Source organism: Eretmochelys imbricata, chromosome 13 (assembly GCF_965152235.1).
Source record: "Eretmochelys imbricata isolate rEreImb1 chromosome 13, rEreImb1.hap1, whole genome shotgun sequence".
In the NCBI taxonomy this organism is placed as follows: domain Eukaryota; kingdom Metazoa; phylum Chordata; order Testudines; family Cheloniidae; genus Eretmochelys; species Eretmochelys imbricata.
In genome coordinates, this window is record NC_135584.1 from 2797739 (window position 1) to 2819999 (window position 22261).

General features: G+C 50.1%; 1 protein-coding gene across 2 annotated transcripts in view; it reads right to left on the reverse strand.

The window, feature by feature from the left end:
* Positions 1 to 250: 250 nt before the first annotated feature.
* Positions 251 to 22261, reverse strand: part of HM13 (histocompatibility minor 13) — a 35685-nt gene continuing 13674 nt past the window's right edge. Inside the window, exons 7-13 of one of the 2 annotated variants that reach the window (XM_077832021.1) lie at positions 13366 to 13423; positions 9977 to 10060; positions 7773 to 7809; positions 6290 to 6392; positions 4824 to 4909; positions 1954 to 2149; positions 251 to 721 (exon numbers count right to left, since the gene is read on the reverse strand). In XM_077832021.1, the coding sequence (XP_077688147.1) occupies positions 1999 to 2149; positions 4824 to 4909; positions 6290 to 6392; positions 7773 to 7809; positions 9977 to 10060; positions 13366 to 13423 (519 nt within the window). In that variant the 3' untranslated portion in view covers positions 251 to 721; positions 1954 to 1998. The remainder of the gene's footprint in view (positions 722 to 1953; positions 2150 to 4823; positions 4910 to 6289; positions 6393 to 7772; positions 7810 to 9976; positions 10061 to 13365; positions 13424 to 22261) is intronic. The other variant, XM_077832022.1, reaches the window with a different exon arrangement.

Here is a 22261-nt window from a genome sequence, read left to right on the forward strand (position 1 = left end):
AGTTTGCAGAGAAAAGGACCTTCCTAGACTAAGAACGTGTCGTTCCCCCCCCCCCACTAGGCAGTGATGCTGGAGGTCACTTTTTAGCTTGGAAGTAACAGGTTTCTCTCCAGGCAGGATTTCACCCAGGGCGGGGACCAGGCCCGATCCGCTGCTCTGGGGTAATGAGCGTTCTCCCCGCTGGGGTCCAAAGGGAGAGACAAGCTCCTCCACCCATTTACCACCAAGGAACAGACTGAGACAGCTCCTCCATCCTTCGAGATGGTTTAATATGAGAGAAAGCGAATCCACAATACAAAATTTAAAAACCAGCCCCTTGGTTTTCCCCCTCCCCTTTTTTCTACCCATTTAGGAGATGACAAAAAAAAATGAAATAAAATAAGGAAGCATGGCTGCCCAAAGCACTGCGTGGCAGTGGACAGGCCCCAGGTGGAACATCGGGATGGCAGAAGGACTTCAGACAGAGAGATGTGGCTTCCAGAGACTTCTCCCATCCCGACAGTTTCTCCGGACGCGCGCACACACACACAACACGATGCTGATACACAATTGGTCTTTTTATCTTTATCCCTTGCGATGGGGCCTGGATCCCAGCCTGGCCTGGTCCCGACACGCCCATCCTGGCCCAGGCGTGCAAGGTCACTTCTCTTTTTTATCCGTTTCCATCCTTGTGTCTTTGGAGTCCCCAGACTCCTCCTTTGGCATGGAATTCTCCTCATAGCTGAGGGCAAGAGAAGGAGAGGATGCTGGGAGTTAAGCAGCTGCAGTTCTTAGGAAAGCCAACGCCTCTGCTTTGGATGAAAGTGGGTGGGGAACGTGTGGATCAGGACCAAGGGCATGAGCACTGTCAGCCAGCTGCACAGAGAGCAGGGCTTTCCAGCCCGCCCCTAGCAGTGCGGATCTCTGGGCTACAGTTCCACACAGAGCAGGACTCCATGCAGGTGGGGAGAACAGCTCCCACCATCATTGTCACAGCGCCAGACACAGGATTCAAGTGAAGTCAGTGGGAGAGGGGAGGCTGACAACGTATGATGCCCTGTTGTACCTACCTCCCCCACCACAGGCAGCCCTCCCTCCCTCAATATACCTTCCAAACTGAGAAGAGAGGGTTTCACTACGGCAGCAAGGTGCACACGCAGATACGCTCATAGACACGTGCCAGTCAGCTCACTGAGCACGCACGCTGATGGACACCTCCTCCCAGTCAAGGGACTGAGAATTCAGCTCAAGCCAGCCCTGGCTTGTGTTGGTGGCAGGTGGATCTGAGAACGCTGGCTCCCAGCGCCATACAGAATATTTGGCCATCCTGAATAAAACCACTGCCCCTCGTACAGTGCGGCACTGGCATTTTCACAAGGCCAGACAGGCCAGGCTGCGAAGAACACGTGTGCCTGGGACAAGTGATCTCAGTTAAGCCAGGAGCCAGGGAGGGGGTCGGGCTATTCAGTAAGGCAGATTTAGGTTTCTTCTTCTTTCGGGTGGCTGGCTCTGGCTGCATGAGGGGAAGAGCGTACGCAGAGGCTAGTCGCTCAGCAGACTTGGCCGTGCAGGGACTGGTTCCCTGGGGCAGGGAGAAGCCCCACAATAGCGACATTAGAAGCTGCAGGGGAGATCAGAGGAGAAAGCCTAGCAGCCAGGCCTTCAGGCAGACAGTAGAGAGCTAAAACAGCTGAGCTAACGACACCTGCTCCAGCCCCATCAGGCACTTGATCCTTGGGGGGTTATTCTGCAGCTGTGCAGATGGGCTCACGAGCTGGGTTCAGACTGGGCAAGCGGGTGGCCTGAAGGTGCTCTGGCACTTAGCGCTGTGACCAGGACACCGTTAGAGGGGAGGGGCACCAGTTCAAAGGCAGAAAGAGTGAGACCAGCCCATCGCAGTGAGGCAGATGGCCACAGCACAAGCCAGACACCGAGGAGCTGGGAAGGAATTTGACAGAACTGGAGAGACCCTACCTGGCCAGACAGAGACAGACAAAGAAAGGGCATCGGGTGCGATTGCTACATGGCACTGGGGCTTTGTTGCCGGCGTCGGCGGGGACAGGACAGTTTCTGCTGCATGGAATCGGCAAGGCTGGCCGGAGAACCCGACACGGTTGGGAAGTGGGTAAGTCTTGGTGTGTGTGGCAAGATTTCAGCAGAGGACTCATAGCTGCAGGAAAGACAGGAAGGGGACAGGGAGGAATGGGATAGAACAGAAAGAAAGGAATAAGAATCGCTTTGAGTGATATGTCTGCAAACACTCCGCCCTGCAAAGCCTGCTTGCTGTCTCTTAACCCGCCCTTTCGTCCCCAGCATTGGGATGAGCTGGGAGGCTGGGTTGGCCACACGGGGGCCCCCAGGAAGCTCACACTGCGGTGTACTCTGTGTAAGCCCTTGGGGCGTGAACCTACATGAGTGTAGCTGTATGAGGCATGAGGGGCCGAGGTTTATGGTATGGCAGTACCTGCAGCGTGACCACGGAGAGCAAATGGACAGGGCCCGCAGGAGAATAAAATTGGGCACCAGTGCACAGAAGTGCACACATGGTAGGGCCAGGCGCAGAGGCCTTTGAGAGGCAGCAGACCAATACATGCAAAAGCTCTTCCATATAGGTCTAGGTCAGGCTGCTCTGCGGTAGCTCCCTCTGGGTGTGCTAGCTATCGGATTTCCTGTGATTAATTCAAAGCACAAAAGGAGATGGGACGTTAGGGACCTGCCTAAGGGAGCTCTGCAGGGACATGAACCCCAGAGAGTTAGCTCCAAGCGGGTGCTGCCTAGCTCAACTCCAGCCTGCATTTCCTCCACCCCCACAGACCCTAGATATCTAACTGGTCCCCCTGGCTTCTTCTCCCACGTCTTCCTGGCGGCCCAACCAACCCCCTCCATAGTCAGGCACACCAGGTATCTCCCCCTCTTCTTAGGACACTTGTTCTGGGAAGCCCAGCAGTGTGTTTTCAACCGCCAGACTACTGAAAATACCACTGGGCAGCAATTCTACTGTTTGGTCACCTGGTCTTCTGTGTCCAACCTGTAAGCTCCTCAGGGCAGAGCCACGTCTCCGTGTGCAAACTGCAAGGGGCTGCAGGCTGAGAGCTCATGTGGAATTTAGCTGGGGACCATCCTCAGATTAAGATGTGCTGCCAGAAGCACAGGTGGCTGATGGAGACACATGGAGTAGGTCCCCATCTCAAATCACAGACTTTCAGCGCTCACAGAAACACAAGCTGCATCAAAGCAGCCTAGGATCCCACACCTGGTGGAATTCCTAGGGTGGGGAGGCTTCCGTCCCTCCAGGCACATGAGCTCTATCAAGTTCCATTTCCTCCTCCAAATACTGGAGCAGTTTCAAGAGATGCTGGACCCCAGAAACTTTCCTAAGACATCCAACCCCTACACTCCCTACAAGACAGCCGACTCCTGGAGATGCAGAATCCTGCATCCACCTCTAAGATGCTAGGAGGGGATCGCTCTTTCCAATCAGGTTAGTTCTAAGGGGGACTTGCTAACAGTCAGAACCACACTGGGGTCAGAGCTATGCGTGGCGTCCATGCCGGCCCAGCGCTCCGAACATTAACCCTTCTTGCTCTGCCACAAGAGTCCACAAGCTCCTTGTTCAAAGACCGTGTGTCCAAGCAGCTTGTCTCTCACCAGAGCCGTCTCTAGCATGGGAGGTGATGCTGCAGTAGGCTGGTGAGTCACAGGCGTGTGTGAAAAGTGGCTGCAGGATACCAGGTGCACAGGAAGGATGAAGCCAGAACACACAGTGCCTGCAGCAGCGATTGTCAGAAGCAAAAACATCAAAGACCAGGCAGGTGCTGAAGGGACTGGGAAGAGGGGAGAAGTCCCAGCAAAGAGCCACCGTGGGGAAGGTGCACAGTAGCGTTCCCTGGACTAGAAGATGGGGAGGGAAAGGCTGGTTCCACTGGCATCCAGAGGTGAATGGCAACTCGACCCTTTACTTTACCACACTTTTGCCTCCATTAGTTTCTGATCAACTCTGTCAGCCCAGCTGCCAGACCCAGAGCCGCAGGCCCCCTCTGAGCAGACGGAGACCACAATGCAAGGAGCTTGCGTTTCCATGTGCCGTGGACCGTCCAAGTTCTCCCGTGACATGTGAGAAGGATGCCAGCTTTGGGGAGGAACTTACAGGGCTCCATTGTGGCTGGGAGGGTGCAGGACTCCCATGTCTGGGACAGGCCAGCCAGAAGGTGCTGGAGCCAGACTGAAGCGTGCCTCCAGTTGCTGGCCAGCAGTACTAGGCTAGGCAGCTGTGTGGAGAGCACTGGAGGACAGGGCTAGAAGTGGCCCCTCTGCAGAGCTGGGGGCAGGAGTAGCACAGAGAAGATGCACATAGCTAGGACCTAGTTCCCCTGCTCCGGGAGAGGGGAGGGATGATTAAACTGGCCTGGTGGCACCCGTGATGATGAAGCACGCCATGACCTCTCCAGGCTCCATGGCCGGGCTGGCTCTGCTCCCTTCCCCCAGCATGCACTGCAACAGCGACCGGGTGCCGACGACCCAGGTGTGCAGGCCCACCCTCTGACTTCACCCCAGCTCATCGGAAGAGTGAGTCAGAGTTCACAGTGCAGAGCGATACCAGAGGCGTCACCTGTGTTCCAGCCCTGGCGCTCCCACACACTTGCCCAGGAGGAGGGTAGGGACCGGGCTAGAGGAGGAACGCTCCAGAGAGACGTGTATAAACACAGATTCGCTCCCTCCACCCGTGCACACGCCCACGCACCCACAGCATGCCCAGATGAACTTGTCCGTTTGCCTGCGCCCCAGCATGGGAACACCTGCACATCTCAGGCGCTCCATGCACTGCCGGCTAGAGGCTGACTTACCTGAACATTTCGGTTACTTCTCCCTTCACCAAGGCCACGAGGAGAGGGAACCCAATGCAGGCAGGGACCAGGTACAGCAGGGCTGGCTGAGGGGGAGGAGAACAGAGGTAATTACTGCATCAAACAGCTGGAAAAGCCAACACAGCCTGCAGCAAGGGCCACTGGGGAGGAACAGGGCCGGCTCATCTGGGTTCACAGCTGGTCTCAGTCCCCAGATTAAGGAGTAAGACACACGAGGGAACGCTGGGCACAGCTCAGGGCTAGGGCTCAGTGTCAGATCTTTCCTTTATGCTCCAGAAATCCGTAAGCGTCGAGTCCCAACATATCGTAGCACCAGAGTAAGAACGTGACTAGAAGTCCCACTCTCTGGCCCAGCACTCTCAATGCAGAGCTGTTCCAGGAAGGGGCGGATGACACTCTACAGGTCCTGACTTTCTGATAATCAAGGTCCTGTCTCTCGTCTAGCACCCACCTGGATGGGGACTAAAGATCTGGGGATACTGCCCCAGAGGAGGAGCGGAGAACCCCCAAGTACTGACCAGCCCCCCTCGGAAGAGCCCACGGCTAGCAGACTTATGTGCTGCTGGCACAGTGGCTGCCACGCTCGCCCAACGTTTTCCCATCTTGTTCATCCCTTCCTCCCATGCAGGGCGCAGCTGGGAAGCATTAAAACTAGCCGGGCATTTCTGCTGTGCTTGCACCTGCTCTTGAGATCTAGAGACTAGCCCAGGAGAACACGCCGATGCTCCCCGTTACTAAAGAGCAGGCTGTTCTCAGTGCATGAGCAGAACTCCCCACTGACGTGAGGGAGCTGCAAGGCCAGGGAGAACCACCCCCCTCCTCCCGAAGATAGTAAAGTGCAGTTATATGCAGAGATGCCCGCAGCAGGCTCCACCTTTAGTGCTTAGGACTCCCAGAGCCAGTTTGCCCAATTTACAATCGAGACAATTCTTCAAGGCACACTTCACCCGGGAGCTGAAAACCCTGTTGGCCTGGCTGCCTCCTGCATCAGACCCAGCAGGACACACCCTGCAAGAGGATCTCAGACAGTTTTGCAGATGCATGAGGCAGAGAATCTTGCTCTCCTGTGCTAGAAGCAGTAAACAGATAGTTCTCCAAGGGGCAGTCCCCAGTAACCTTTGCATTTAATGCACTCTCCCCTCAGCCGTGCTCCACTCTGTTACGAAACACACACCCCCAGTTAGAAAAGGCAAAATGGAGTGGCTGTGTCTAGCATCGCTTGCTGTGATGGCATCTCAGGGTGGGCACCACACAATCTCAGCTCAGAGATACAGAGTTGATTCTCTGTCACCCTGATTGTAACGTAAGTTCTGACCAACCTTCCCCAGCTTCCTGCTGCACTTGGCTGCCTGCGGCTCAGGAGTTAGCAGAGCAGTAATGGGCAGGGCACAGAAGACAGGGGATTCGCTGGCCCTTGATGGCCGGGGACTGCAAACTCCGCTTACCTGGGCATGTTTGAAGATGTGCATGATGAAGATGGTCAGGCCCAGTCCAAAGATGTACGCCACAAAGCTGGTATAGAAGTACGTGTGCGTGTTCTTCTTTAAACTACAGGGGAGGGAAGAGAGCAGGATTAACATGGGCCCTGAGAGAGGCAATACCAAAACCACTCCAGCTTATGGAATTTGCGAGCTTTATAAGGACTGATCTTCAGCTGGCCTAGCAATCTAGTGGCAACACATCCACACAGAAGACTGACAACCAGGCTGGCAGAGGCCGTCGGCACCATTGCTCCTGAGCAGCCCCTCCTGCCCGTGCTCGGAGTGGTGCAGAGAGGATCTGGTGAGAGCACAGTCCAGTCCTGGAGAGGAGGCTGCCATGACACAAGGTCTCTAGAAGGATCCTGGAACCCCCAGTCCTTACCCAATAAGCACAAAAAGTGCTCTGCAGCTATACCCCCTTAACATGAGCGAGGAAGCTGCAGTGAGAAGCCCTCCACCAAGGGAGCAGCTCTTCACCCGTATCTATCTCCCCGTACCCATTCCCCAGCTGGGCAGCTGTTTTACTGCAGGTCAGGCCGGGGCAGCAGCTGCCGACAGATATGGGCAGAAGCACCCGTAGCACTTCCAGCCCTGCACGGAGAAGCCAGCACGGATGCATGATACATGTGGCAAGTGGAGCTTTTGAGGAGGAGGAGTGGGAACCAGAGGGGGGCATGTTCAGTAGCCCATCTTCCAAGTGATGCAAGATGACCACTGAGAACTCAAGTCCAGACACAGGCCGAACGCCATGTGGGAAGGGCCTGCTTTCCCTACACATGGGAAAGCACAGCACTGACAACAGATGCACACAGACAATGGGTCACGTGTCCGGAGAAGTGCTTCTTCTGTGTGACAGGACCACTTCCAACAACTTCCCGCTGGCCTACACCATCGGCAGTGACCCTGAGCGCTCCCCTTCCCGTCTCCATGTGCCCAGCCACCCCAGTCCTGCTCACAAACACTGCTGCCTTGCTTCCACTTCTCCCAGCTCCACCACAGCTATGTCGTCTTCGCTCTTCCTCCAGCCCCAGCTCTCCAGCATGTGCGGGCTGCTGCTCGCACACACACAAATGCAGCAGTTTCCAGGGTCAAACAACTTGACAGGGCCCCAGTCATTTCAGGGTCCAGATCACAAGTGACCACCCCCTGACCATGGACTTTCCCCAGACTAGCTCCAAGACAAGCCCAGAAAGATCAGGTCTAGCACCAGGCTCTTTTCAATCGCAACGGTTGTTGCCTTCTCCTTTGTTCTTCTGCTTTCTAGACTAGGCCCTGTTTTCTAGACCCCGTGGCCTCCAGTCAATGCTTCCCCATCTCAAGGCTCAGCAAAAGATGTCTGGCCACCCTGGTCTTCCTCATCTAGTTCAGCAAAGCACTCTGGGGCAACTTACACAAACAGTGCAAAACAAAGCTGTCCTGTAGACATGCTCCTAGAGGCACAGCTCACCTGATGTCAAAACGCAGCAGCAGGGCAATGAAGATCCCTAAGGGGCAGAAATACAGAGTTAGAGAAAGGGATGGAGAGATCATCTATCTGACATCTGGTGCCAAATGCAGAGTGACAAGATGATCTTGTACTTGGCCACGGCCGTAAGAATGTTTGGGACCACAGCACCCCCTTGTGACTGAATTCAAAATTGGTCCAGTTCTAGAGAAGCAATTCCTGACTCCCTTGGTATTGTAAAGCAGTGGTTCTCAGCCAGGGCACATGTACCCTGGAGGTACACAGAGGTCTTCCAGGGGGTATGTCACACATCTTTGCTACATAAAAAGCCCTAGTGAAGTCCATACAAACTAAAATTTCATGCAAGGACGTTGTTTATACTGCTCTCTATACGGAAATGTAAGTACAGTATTTATATTCCAGTTGATTTTATAATTCTATGGTAACAATGAGAAAGTCAGCCATTTTCCAGTAATAGCGGCTGTGACACTTTTGTATTTTTATATCTGATTTCGTAAGCAGGTAGTTTAAGTGAGGTGTAACTTGGGGGTACGCAAGACAAATCCCACTCCTGAAAGGGGTTCAGTAGTCTGGAAAGGTTGAGAGACACTGCTGTAGAGCACCCAACCCCTCGCTGCAAAGGAAAACTGCAGGAGGAAGAGGCACTGAAGATCAGGGGAGTAAAATACCAGGGCGCCACGTTGGGGCACAGGGCAGAGCAAGCCAAGAGAGGGAACGCACCTGAACCCACATGCTCACCCCACTTCCTTTCAGACAACTGGTCCCTAGCCTGGAATTCCAACTGGTGACGTGATCGTCTCTCTCTATTCGACATTGGTGAGGCCTCATCTGGAGTACTGTGTCCAGTTTTGGGCCCCACACTACAAGAAGGATATGGATAAATTGGAGAGAGTCCAGCGAAGGGCAACAAAAATGATTAGGGGTCTGGAACACATGACTTATGAGGAGAGGCTGAGGGAACTGGGATTGTTTAGTCTGCAGAAGGGAAGAATGAGGGGGGATTTGATAGCTGCTTTCAACTACCTGAGAGGTAGTTCCAGAGAGGATGGTTCTAGACTATTCTCAGTGGTGGAAGAGGACAGGACAAGGAGTAATGGTCTCAAGTTGCAGTGGGGGAGGTTTAGGTTGGATATTAGGAAAAACTTTCACTAGGAGGGTGGTGAAACACTGGAACGCGTTGCCTAGGGAGGTGGTGGAATCTCCTTCCTTAGAAGTTTTTAAGGTCAGGCTTGACAAAGCCTTGGCTGGGATGATTTAATTGGGGATGGGTCCTGCTTCTGAGCAGGGGGTTGGACTAGATGACCTCCTGAGGTCCCTTCCAACCTGATATTCTATGATTCTATTCTATGATTCTATGACCCCTCACCAGCGCCAGCCAAGTGCTGCTCTCTCCATCACCTTAAGGGACGCTTCCCTGGTCCTATCCCGGAAGGGAGGCCTGACGCACCATGCAGCACGCTAGAGCTCAATTATGTGACAAGGCCCAGCACATCTGTGAGCACCACGAGCTGTGCTGCCAGAAGCCCTCCCCTTCAGAAGATGCTTTGCCGTCTAAAATGCTTCTAAGCCCATCTTCCCCCACCAGTTCCTTCTCTAGGGGCCTATGGTAGCAGTTGGGAGGGATAGGTATCTCCTGATAGTCCAGACCCTGAGAGGGGGGGCAGCAGCAAATCCCTGAATCAGCGCTCCTAATGAGCACAGTTCAGGCCAGCCAGCCCCAGCTCCCGGAAGAGCCGATTTGAGAAGGTCTCTGGCAGCCCGACACTGCAAGCCTGCAGCAGGCTCGACATGAATGCATGTAACAGAGCCATCTGGTTCTAGGACTGGCAGTGGCCGTGCTGCAGATCAGCATGGCAAACAAAGTCCACAGCTATCATGACAGCACCAATGCCAACACCTGGCTTCCCTCTGTAACCTTTCCCATGTGCTTCCCCCTCTTCTTGCTCCCTTCCCTACTCCCAGCTTCAGGCTCCCCAAGCTCCCTTTGACAGCCTCCCTCCACTTCAGAACCACGAGACCTCGTCCCCATCCAGCTCTTAAGCAGAGGAGTCTCTGGTTGACCTGCAGCCATTCAGCTGGATTTGTAGTGTACACTCCACACCCAGGCCCCAGCAGGCCAGAGTCCAGGCCCCAAAATTGTATCCTTGGTTAACACACTTTCTAACACACCATCCATTCAGCTTTACCTGGAATTACAACATCTCCAAGACCCAACATGGCAAAGTTGTCAGCCTCCAGCCCCTTCTCCAGCAGATCCTGGGGGAAAACCACTGGAAAAGCAAAGAGGGAGTATTAAAAAGGGGAAGAGCTCAGGGTTAAAAGCACAAAGCCAAGCTGATGTGGGAGGTTAACAGCGGGTGTGCGTGAGTACAGGAATGGAAAGACCTACACATGAGAGTTTCCTCTCCAAACTCAATCTATTCTTATTGCCACAAAGGTGGATCAACTTACTGCATATCCCCCCACTGCAGGCCCTGGAAAGCAAGGGAACATGGAGACAAATCATTCAACATCCCATTCACATGCCACGCTTGCCAGCCATCACCCACAGCAGGTGAATGGGGAGACATGCCCCATCTACATGCAATTCTTCCATGCACAAAGGCTGGGCTCCTCCTGGTGAGCTGGGGAAGCAGAGGCATTAGGACATTCAGAGCTTCCTTTGGTGAGATTGTCTTGATTGTCCCCATCTCGCAGGCAGCAGTGCTGTGTGGTGCCAACTTGGGGGAAGACCACATTGAGGGGGCAAAGAAAGAGGGAGGTGGGAAGCTTCCAGGCATCCTGCCCTGGGTCCCCCAGCTGGAGATGAATCCAACAGGGCTGCTCAGGGGGTTTGCAGAAGCTGCCGTCTCTGGAGAGGAGCTGATAGCTCAGCTTGTGAAGTGTCTTGAACTGCAACTGTCCCATCTCTCTACTCGGTATCAGAAGTAGGGGATGACGCAGAGGGAGGGGGCAGGGAGACGGGAAAAAAGGCAGCTGATGGAGCATTATGAGCAGACTGTAGACGTCCAGGCCCCAGGGGGCCAACACTTCAGAGTGACCTGTGCCCAAGATGCCCGATAGGAATGCATGGTGGGGTCGTCTGGAGCAGGTGGGCAGTTTAGCTAAAGGAACCCAAAGAAACAGGTGACTCAGGGAAAAGGTGCAGTATGGTTCTTTCACTATATGTGAAAGCAGAGTCTCAAATATGGTAAAAATCTGATAGGAATCCAACAGCCCCACAGACTCACTAGACTAATAAGAGCATAGCAGTAGGACTACAGTACTGACCGCCTGACCAGGATGGTGATGGTGACTCCTGGAGATTCGAGAGGCTACAAAAAAAGAAACCCCAATAATAACGGGGATTTTAGCTAACCCCGTATTGACTGGGAACATGTCACCGCAGGACAGAATGCAGACACAAAATTTCTAGACACCATTAATGGGTGCTTCTTGGAGCAGCTAGTCCTGGAACCCACAAGGGGAGAGGTAATTCTTGATTTAGTCCTAAGCAGCACACACGATCTGGTCCAAGAGGTGAACAAACCTGAACTGCTCAGTAACAGCAACCATAACAGCCATTCTTTTTAGGTGACAAATCTGAGGAACTGTCCCAGATGGAGGTGTCAATACAGGTGGTTTTGGAACAAATTGATAAATTAAAGAGTAATAAGTCACCAGGACCAGATGGTATCACTCAAGAGTTCTGCAGTTTCACCTTTGAATTACTTCAGAACTATTAACTGTAGTATGCAATCTATTGCTTAAATCAGCCTCTGTACCAGATCACTGGAGGACAGCTAATGTCATGCCAATTTTTTAAAAAGGGCTCCAGCAGCAATCCTGGCAGTTACAGACCAGTGAGCCTAACATAACACAAGAACCTGTGGTCACGCAGTGAAATTAATAGGCATTAGGTTTAGAACATACATAAGGAAGTACTTCTTCATAAAACACAAAGTCAATCTGTGGAACTCCTTGCCAGGGGATACAGCGAAGGCCAAAGTATTCAAAGGGTTCAAAGAGGAATTAGATACATTCATGGAGGATAGATCCATCAATGACTATTAGCCAAGATAGTCAGGGATACAACCCATGCTCTGAGTGTCTCTAAACCTCAGACTGCTAGAAGCTGGGGCTGGACAACAGGAGATGATCACTCAATAATGATCACTGCCCTGTTCTGGTCACTCCCTCTGAAGCACCTGGCATTGGCCACGGTCGAAAGATGGGATACTGGGCTAGATGGACCATTGGTCTGAGCCAGTCTGGCCATTATGATGTTCAAAAGTGTTTCCTTTACTTTCTAAAAGTATTAGCTGGGAGATTCCATTGTGCCCTGGAGAGTTACTAAGCTAAATCTGGCAATTAAGAGGGATTCTATGAGCCAACAGTGTGCCCTTGTTGCCAAGAAGGCTAATGGCATATTGGGCTGCATTAGTAGAAGTATTGCCAGCAGATCGAGGGCAGTGATTATTCCCCTCTATTTGGCACTGGTGAGGCCACACCTGGAGTACTGCATCCAGTTTTGGGCCCCCCACTACAGAAAGGATGTGGACAAATTGGAGAGAGTTCAGTGCAGGGCAATGAAAATGATCAGGGGGCTGGGGCACATGTCTTATGAGGAGAGGCTGAGGGAACTGGGTTTATTTAGTCTGCAGAAGAGAAGAGTGAAGGGGGATTTGATAGCAGCTTTCAACTACCTGAAGAGGGGTTCCAGAGAGGATGGAGCTTGGCTGTTCTCAGTGGTGGCAGATGACAGAACAAGGAGCAATAGTCTCAAGTTGCAGTGGGGGAGGTCTAAGTTGGATATTTCACTAGCAGGGTGGTGAAGCACCGGAATGGGTTACCTAGGGAGGTGGTGGAATCTCCACCCTTAGAGGTTTTTAAGGCCTGGCTTGACAAAGCCCTGGCTGGGATGATTTAGTTAGTGTTGGTCCTGCTTTGAGCAGGGGGTTGGACTAGATGACCTCCTGAAGTCTCTTCCAACCCTAATCTTCTATGATTCTATTCCAGCTTTACATGCAAATCCCCACATAGCCTGAACTGGGGAGCGGCTACCAACACCCCAGAATACTGCAGACACTATGGCTTCAGGTGCCTTTCAGATCATGTGTCTGATGCGCCTACCATGTTCAGTGGCTGTAGAAACTCACTTCACACTTCTGAGGTGACCCTGATTCCCCATGATTCTCACCTTAAAGGCTTTGTACTGACCCCCTTCACTGGGTTTGGCCAGATCTCTGCAGATGTTCCTGCCCCATCATCAGAGACCTGAATGCCCACATACCATGCTACCCTGCCTGGCAGGTGTATTGCACTTTCCAGCGTGTCCTGTCACTGGCACACTGTGAAGACCAATACAGATCTAGAGCAAATAGCTGCAAGAGGATCCAGATTCCTCATGGGCAGAGTGCGAGCAGGAGTTGGATTCCAACTCCAAGGGAGGGAACTCATGACAAAATCCACTCATGAACAGTGGCACGCATAACAGAATGTAAAACTAGCCAGGTGGAGCCCAGAGCCCAGGCAGTGAGGATGATGGGCAGGAGACAGGACAGGTCTTCCCAGAAAGTAGGAAAGATCTACTCACGTTTTATTGGTGCCTCAAACGATTTGGCAACAGTCACCATCACGTTGGTGCCAAAAACCTAGGAGCCAACAACAGTCTGAAGTGAAAACAAAGGCCCAGGTAATAACAAGAGAAGCCATTCCACTACAGCTGCCTAGCTGCAGCTAACACTACCAGGGCCAGTTGCGGTCACAGCAGAGACAGAGCGCCCACCAGTCACAGAATCACAGTATTCATTTTCTACTCTGATTCCCATTAGGTCAGTGTGAAGCCAGAGTAATAGGAGTGCAGCAATTCTCCCAAAAAGGCCATATTTCTGGAGTTTAAAGTACTTGCTCTCCACATGCCCACATCATATCTTGTTTGAAAGATTTTAGGTACGTTTAGATGAAGTAGTATGTGGAACTGTCAAGTGGTGCCATAAGCTTGTACACAAGGTGAAACAATAGTACACAAAATAAGAGTCTTTTTTTGAACTGTTCCAGAAACACTAACGTGACTATGAGTTGAGGTTTTTACCGTTTAAATTAATTTCAACACCTTATTGTTGTGTTTATTGCTGAAAACTACCAAACAACAATGTAGTAAAAGATTTGTATTGGTTTTGCGTGGGTATTTCCCCCCAGAAATTATGCTGTTTAGCATGTGGCAAAAGTCGTGAATATCAACATTTTGCAATACAACAACATGAACTGTTTTCACAACACGTGAGATACTTTAACAATTAAGAATACAAGTGATTAGAATAGTTTTCTTATATTTTTAATTGAAATTTGCTGACCAGATCAGTTTCACACTGAAGGTTGTGAACCAGTAGCAGTAGATTGCATGCCCACAGTTTGCCCTGCATGGTGGGTAGGTATAAACGTACATGAATTCCTAATGTAATGCTCCTTCCTTTGTAAATACAATGTCGCATGTAGTCTGCCTGGTAGAAGGTTTTTAATTTGCAATTGCCTACGCATGCAGTACTAGCTTTTGAAATATTCTAGAAACTAGCTTTTTAATTCAGTGACATTTGATACACAGGTCAGTATTGGTGTTAAAGATGACAACACACAGCTTCATATTATGAATATGCAAAAGCTTTGAGAAAAAGAAGTGGTCTAATAAGTTGTAGTGAGGACAAACCCCACAAACAAGTCCTTTTATTTTATGAAGGGAGAGAAAGCGCATGTTACAGATCTTACCAACTACACAGAATCATAGAATATCAGGGTTGGAAGGGACCCCAGAAGGTCATCTAGTCCAACCCCCTGCTTGAAGCAGGACCAATTCCCAGTTAAATCATCCCAGCCAGGGCTTTGTCAAGCCTGACCTTAAAAACCTCTAAGGAAGGAGATTCTACCACCTCCCTAGGTAACGCATTCCAGTGTTTCTTAGCGAAAAAGTTTTTCCTAATATCCAATCTAAACCGCCCCCACTGCAACTTGAGACCATTACTCCTCGTTCTGTCATCTGCTACCATTGAGAACAGTCTAGAGCCATCCTCTTTGGAACCCCCTTTCAGGTAGTTGAAAGCAGCTATCAAATCCCCCCTCATTCTTCTCTTCTGCAGGCTAAACAATCCCAGCTCCCTCAGCCTCTCCTCATAAGTCATGTGTTCTAGACCCCTAATCATTTTTGTTGCCCTTCGCTGGACTCTCTCCAATTTATCCACATCCTTCTTGTAGTGTGGGGCCCAAAACTAGACACAGTACTCCAGATGAGGCCTCACCAATGTCGAATAGAGGGGAACGATCACGTCCCTCGATCTGCTCGCTATGCCCCTACTTATACATCCCAAAATGCCATTGGCCTTCTTGGCAACAAGGGCACACTGCTGACTTATATCCAGCTTCTCGTCCACTGTCATCCCTAGGTCCTTTTCCGCAGAACTGCTGCCTAGCCATTCGGTCCCTAGTCTGTAGCGGTGCATTGGATTCTTCCATCCTAAGTGCAGGACCCTGCACTTATCCTTATTGAACCTCATCAGATTTCTTTTGGCCCAATCCTCCAATTTGTCTAGGTCCCTCTGTATCCTATCCCTGCCCTCCAGCGTATCTACCACTCCTCCCAGTTTAGTATCATCCGCAAATTTGCGGAGAGTGCAATCCACACCATCCTCCAGATCACTTATGAAGATATTGAACAAAACCGGCCCCAGGACCGACCCTTGGGGCACTCCACTTGATACCGGCTGCCAACTAGACATGGAGCCATTGATCACTACCCGTTGAGCCCGACAATCTAGCCAGCTTTCTACCCACCTTATAGTGCATTCATCCAGCCCATACTTCCTTAACTTGCTGACAAGAATACTGTGGGAGACCGTATCAAAAGCTTTGCTAAAGTCAAGAAACAATACATCCACTGCTTTCCCTTCATCCACAGAACCAGTAATCTCATCATAAAAGGCGATTAGATTAGTCAGGCATGACCTTCCCTTGGTGAATCCATGCTGGCTGTTCCTGATCACTTTCCTCTCATGCAAGTGCTTCAGGATTGATTCTTTGAGGACCTGCTCCATGATTTTTCCAGGGACTGAGGTGAGGCTGACTGGCCTGTAGTTCCCAGGATCCTCTTTCTTCCCTTTTTTAAAGATTGGCACTACATTAGCCTTTTTCCAGTCATCCGGGACTTCCCCCGTTCGCCACGAGTTTTCAAAGATAATGGCCAATGGCTCTGCAATCACAGCCGCCAATTCCTTCAGCACTCTCGGATGCAACTCGTCCGGCCCCATGGACTTGTGCATGTCCAGCTTTTCTAAATAGTCTCTAACCACCTCTATCTCCACAGAGGGCTGGCCATCTCTTCCCCATTTTGTGATGCCCAGCGCAGCAGTCTGGGAGCTGACCTTGTTAGTGAAAACAGAGGCAAAAAAAGCATTGAGTACATTAGCTTTTTCCACATCCTCTGTCACTAGGTTGCCTCCCTCATTCAGTAAGGGGCCCACACTTTCCTTGGCTTTCTTCTTGTTGCCAACATACCTGAAGAAACCCTTCTTGTTACTCTTAACATCTCTCGCTAGCTGCAGCTCCAGGTGAGATTTGGCCCTCCTGATATCATTCCTACATGCCCGAGCAATATTTTTATACTCTTCCCTGGTCATATGTCCAACCTTCCACTTCTTGTAAGCTTCTTTTTTATGTTTAAGATCCGCTAGGATTTCACCATTAAGCCAAGCTGGTCGCCTGCCATATTTACTATTCTTTCGACTCATCGGGATGGTTTGTCCCTGTAACCTCAACAGGGATTCCTTGAAATACAGCCAGCTCTCCTGGACTCCTTTCCCCTTCAAGTTAGTCCCCCAGGGGATCCTCGCCATCCATTCCCTGAGGGAGTTGAAGTCTGCTTTCCTGAAGTCCAGGGTCCCTATCCTGCTGCTTACCTTTCTTCCCTGCGTCAGGATCCTGAACTCAACCAACTCATGGTCACTGCCTCCCAGATTCCCATCCACTTTTGCTTCCCCCACTAATTCTACCCGGTTTGTGAGCAGCAGGTCAAGAAAAGCGCCCCCCCTAGTTGGCTCCTCTAGCACTTGCGCCAGGAAATTGTCCCCTACGCTTTCCAAAAACTTCCTGGATTGTCTATGCACCGCTGTATTGCTCTCCCAGCAGATATCAGGAAAATTAAAGTCACCCATGAGAATCAGGGCATGCGATCTAGTAGCTTCTGTGAGCTGCCGGAAGAAAGCCTCATCTACCTCTTCCCCCTGGTCCGGTGGTCTATAGCAGACTCCCACCACCACATCACTCTTGTTGCACACACTTCTAAACTTAATCCAGAGACACTCAGGTTTTTCTACAGTTTCGTACCGGAGCTCTGAGCAGTCATACTGCTCCCTTACATACAGTGCTACTCCCCCACCTTTTCTGCCCTGCCTGTCCTTCCTGAACAGTTTATAACCATCCATGACAGTACTCCAGTCATGTGAGTTATCCCACCAATAAATATCAGCAATAATATGACAAACCCACTTGACCCTTTATCACATCTAGAGCAGTGTTTTTCAAATGTGGCCATCGTGGCTCCATGCGGCCACCAAGGGCTTTTCTTGCAGTCACAGTCTCCTGGGTGGCGATGGGGCGGGGGGGTGGTTGGAGGGGAGAGGAAGGGAGCAGCCCCTCCTCTGGGGCTGCCAGGAGGGATTGGGCCTTCCCCCCTTTGGAGCCACAAACACCGGAGGAGCAGACAGCCAGTGTGAGTTTCCCATCTTCCCAGGATAGTGGGGCTCAGGCTTCTGGCTTCAGCCCTGGTGTGGCAGGCAGCAGGCTCCTGCCACGGGCTCTGATTGTGGGGCTTTGGACTCTGGCTACTCAGTGGTAGGCTCCATCCCTCGGCTGCAGGACTCCACCCCTGGCTCACCAGCCCCGTCTCGCCCCTGGTGCCTCCCTATCCACCTCCCCATCCAAGTCTTAATTTGTTCCCTGGCTTGCCAGGGCTGAATAAGTCTGCTGTGAAAAGCGATATTTGTATATTTGTTAATATCAGTTTTCACTGCCTCTCAGCCAGCTAACCAGTCTGTTAATATCACTTTTCACAGCAGCAAACGTACAAATATCAGTTTTCACAGAAGCATTTTTTAGACTTGCTAGCTAGTAAATTTGCAGCAAAAAAGCAAAACAATAAAAGACAAGAACATGCAAAGCACCTTATTTGTGTTTCTATTCGGTTTAGCTCCAGTAAAGAAAAGAGACAAACATAAGCTATTTTTATTATTAAGTCTGCAAAAAAACCCTGCATAAATAAATTACTATGATTTGGCCATATACATGTGCATATTTGTTTTTCCTAAAGTTAATTAAGTATTTTAGGTAAAACTGTTGAGTGGCCACCAGCAAGAGTTGGTGGCCACACTCTGAAGCGCCGAAAAAATTATGGCAAGAACCCCTGATCTAGAGGTGCTTACTCACAGAGCTACCGGCCTACATGCAACACCACATGTACGCGAGTCTGCTGAAAACAGCAGCTGTCGGCGAAGAGCCAACAGATTCATGAACGGTGACTTGATTCTAATGAGACCCAGAGCTTCTTCAGCCCAGGCAAGAAATCTGGCACCAAAACATTTGCTGACATGGCCAAGACTATCACATTTACGTCTGGCCAGGAAGGGATAATCACAGCAGCTACCAGTCCGGAAAATGTTTTCCGCAGAGCCCTGTCCTTAGCAAGGTGCAGAGAGGATATTTCAATGGCAACTGTTCTTAGTCACCCAATAGGACCTGTGCCTATGTCCCTCTTCCATGCTGATACAACAATGAGAAGAACAGACAAAGATGAATTAGGACATCAACTGGAAGCTCAAGATGGAAGACTCAATAAGCTAAGAGCATGCAACAGAGAAACCACAGTGTACATCAGAGGTGCCATGGCTGCCATAGAAATGATGGCACATTCCAATTCCACACCTTCAATGAATTGGCTGCTGATACAACTGCAACTCCGTGAAAACTGCAGAAAGACAACACTGGACAGGATCTGAGGAAGGATGCAAGAAAGAGCAGATGATTGGTGGATGCCCTGTGCCTCCATGGAAGAAGTTTCAAAGGCCTTGTCTACACTACAAAGTTTTGTCAGCAAAAGTTAAGCCACTTTAATTAAAATCAAAGTTGCATGCCCTCACTAGCTCCTTGTGTTGGCAGAGTGCATCCACACTGACAGTGCTCGCATGGACACAGACCAGTGCACTATGGGTAGCTACCCACTGTGCAAGAGATCGCAGGGTGCTTTGGGAAGGGTTTGCAATGTTTCAGTATATTGTCGGATGCTTTTTCAACTGAAGTGGGGGGAGGGGGGGGAAGGAGAGTAGTGTGGCTGGGGCAGGGGGACAGGAGGCTGACTGACCTATCCTGAGGCAGGGGGAGAGGGACACCCCCCCACATCAGCCCCTGGCTCTGCTTGGAGTCTGCATAGCAGTCTTTCCCGTAGCAGCCCGCTCTGCTGGCCTGCCTATGGCTCTGTGATTCCCTGAGTTTTCCCAAACCCTCCTCAGCTGCCGGGAGCCATCCTGAGCAGCTCTGTAGCTCTCTGTGCTGAGAAATGTCACGGCAGCCCCCCTCCCCCAAACAGCAGTCTGCCTGCTGCGGTGTTTCTAGTGCAGGGCAGAACAGGAGCATTCCACATTAAGGATTTGCCCTTTGTTCCCCAAACAGAGCATGCTGAGCTGTCAGATACTTCCTGGAGCTTTGAAAGAGGAGGGGTGCCTGCCTACAGGGCAGGAGAGATCAAAACTGTGAGCCGAGCTGTCACAGGGGGCATTGTGGGATACAGATGGAAGCCAGTTATGTTGACAAAACAAACAGCAGCATCTACACTGACGCTTTGTCACTTTAACTTTGAGGCAAAAAGCTTTACACCTCTCGCTGAGGTGGTTTTATACGGTCGGCAAAACAGCAGAGTTTTGCCACCCCTCTCCTGTTTTGTCGGCAAAAGGCAGCTTTTGCAGACAAAACTTTGTAGTGTAGACAAGGCCTAAATGTGGCATCCAGCAAGCAGTCACTTGTAAAATCCCTCTGACCACATGGTTCAAAATATATCTGAGTGTGCATGAAAACACTCAGCACAAACACCCCTCCTGGCTGGAGATTTTTCCAGTAGCACTTGCTATTCACTACTTTCCGAAAATGGAACAGAGATAAACATGTGGATTGAAACACGCTCCATTACCAGCACAACTGACAAGTGTTACCCTTCATACTTGTGCGTGCAATTTGTGATGCACTCATTCCTGACTTCCGCAGCGTACCTCCTGCTGTACCTGCATTAACAGGATGTGACTCTGTCATTCCTATTTGGTGTTGGGAGAAAAAAATTTATGCTTAATGTTCTTAAAACAAAGATAGCTTACTGCTTCTGGGAGAGAGGACAGACAAGCTAGGATTTCTACAGCAAGGAAGTTGGTAGCAGTGCTGTCTGACCAGAGTGAGAAAGAAAAGAAGACCCACAGATCTGAATTGCTTGTGCCTCAATCTAGCCATCAAAAAGGACAACTCACTAGCCAAACGTCCACCATGTGAGGACAGTTTTGAAGAGCATGTCAAAAGAGCATCTTGGCAAATAAAGATTTGGATGTCCTCGCACACAGGTACACCAGATAGTGGACCACCTTTGCAACATGGGTGGAAAAATGTGGATGATGAATTATTTCCTGTAATTCTTCAAGGGCCTGTTGGCATCTGAGCTTCTACAAGAACTTATTTGTGCCTGTACCAATAGGGGTTGCTGCATAATCAACTGCATCTGTGGTCAGACCATCTTCCCTGCTCAGAACTGGGTACATGCCCAGGCAACGAAGACTGTGTTAGCCCACACGCTCAGAGATTGTCACGATGATAGAGAGGTTGACTAGAAACGTCACCAGCACTATTGCATTTCAATGATACCTATACAAGGGTAAAACAAAATCTAACAATAGATTGGTTTCAGAGTAGCAGCCGTGTTAGTCTGTATTCGCAAAAAGAAGAGGAGGACTTGTGGCACCTTAGAGACTAACCCATTTATTTGAGCATAAGCTTTCGTGAGCTACAGCTCACTTCATCGGATGCATACTGTGGAAAGTGTAGAAGATATTATATACACACAAAGCATGAAAAAATACCTCCTCCCACCCCACTCTCCTGCTGGTAATAGCTTATCTAAAGTGACCACTCTCCTTATAATGTGTATGATAGAGTGGTCACTTTAGATAAGCTATTACCAGCAGGAGAGTGGGGTGGGAGGAGGTATTTTTTTATGCTTTGTGTGTATATAATAAGATCTTCTACACTTTCCACAGCATACATCCGACGAAGTGAGCTGTAGCTCACGAAAGCTTATGCTCAAATAAATGGGTTAGTCTCTAAGGTGCCACAAGTACTCCTTTTCTTTTAACAATAGATTATGACCTCAAAGCATCACAACAACAATATAGAGAGACATTAAACTAAGAGAAGCGAATGCAAATATTGTGATGTGGTCACTTTAACATGTGATGGTGTCATTGTTTATCCCTGTTTCTATGGAAACAGCACCACTTGACAGCTCCATATCATACCTCATCCTAAAGTAGACATCATAAGCTTCCAAACGACGTATGATGTGCGTGTGTAGAGAGACTACATTAAGTCGACCAAATTGAGGGTGCCTGCCATTGGCTTAAATTTACATGAAGGCATTCAATAAAAGTACAAACAGCTGACTTGGCCTCAATTAGCAGACAATGCAGAGTGTGTGTCTGGAAGCTTGAAACAGGACTGAATTCAATAGGAAGTGTGACGACTGCTTCTGACAACTGTATTTTGCTCTTTGGGCATCTATTTTTATTGTACTATCTGGAAGAATGTGTCCATTTTAAATATTGGCACCTTTTTGTTGGACTGACTAAACACGAGTTTGTCAGGCCTCTTCAATTCCTGGTCATTTCATGGCATCTAGTTTAGATTAAGCCAACTGTGGACCTATAAATCAGAGGCCAGCTCGTTCCTGGCCAGTGAGATCCAAGAGTTAGCATACAGAGAGACAAGAGCATGACAGAATGGTGCAATCACTATTAGAATGTCTATTATAACCAAGGAGTGAGGTCAGAAACTCTAGCCAGGGCCAAAGAGAGGACAGTATCCAGAGGGACTTTCCAGCAGCCTGGGCCTTGAAGCAGCCACAAGGACCAAGGAAAATCTTTAAACATTGTAGCAAAACTTCACACCAACATTACAAGAGGGACCTGTAGCATGTTCAGTAACGTATTTATCTTCCCCTTGTTGTAAAATTACCACCTGGGATCCCAAATTGTGAACGATTCTCACTGAGCTACAACGAGACACATGAAATCAAGCAGCAAGGACAAGTCCTTTGTACAGAGCCAGGAAGGCTGACTGGAGATTGCTTGTAGGCACAGCATGATAATCAGCTGAGAAAACCAGCTATACTAGAGCAAACAGATAGCAGTGCTGGTGCCAGA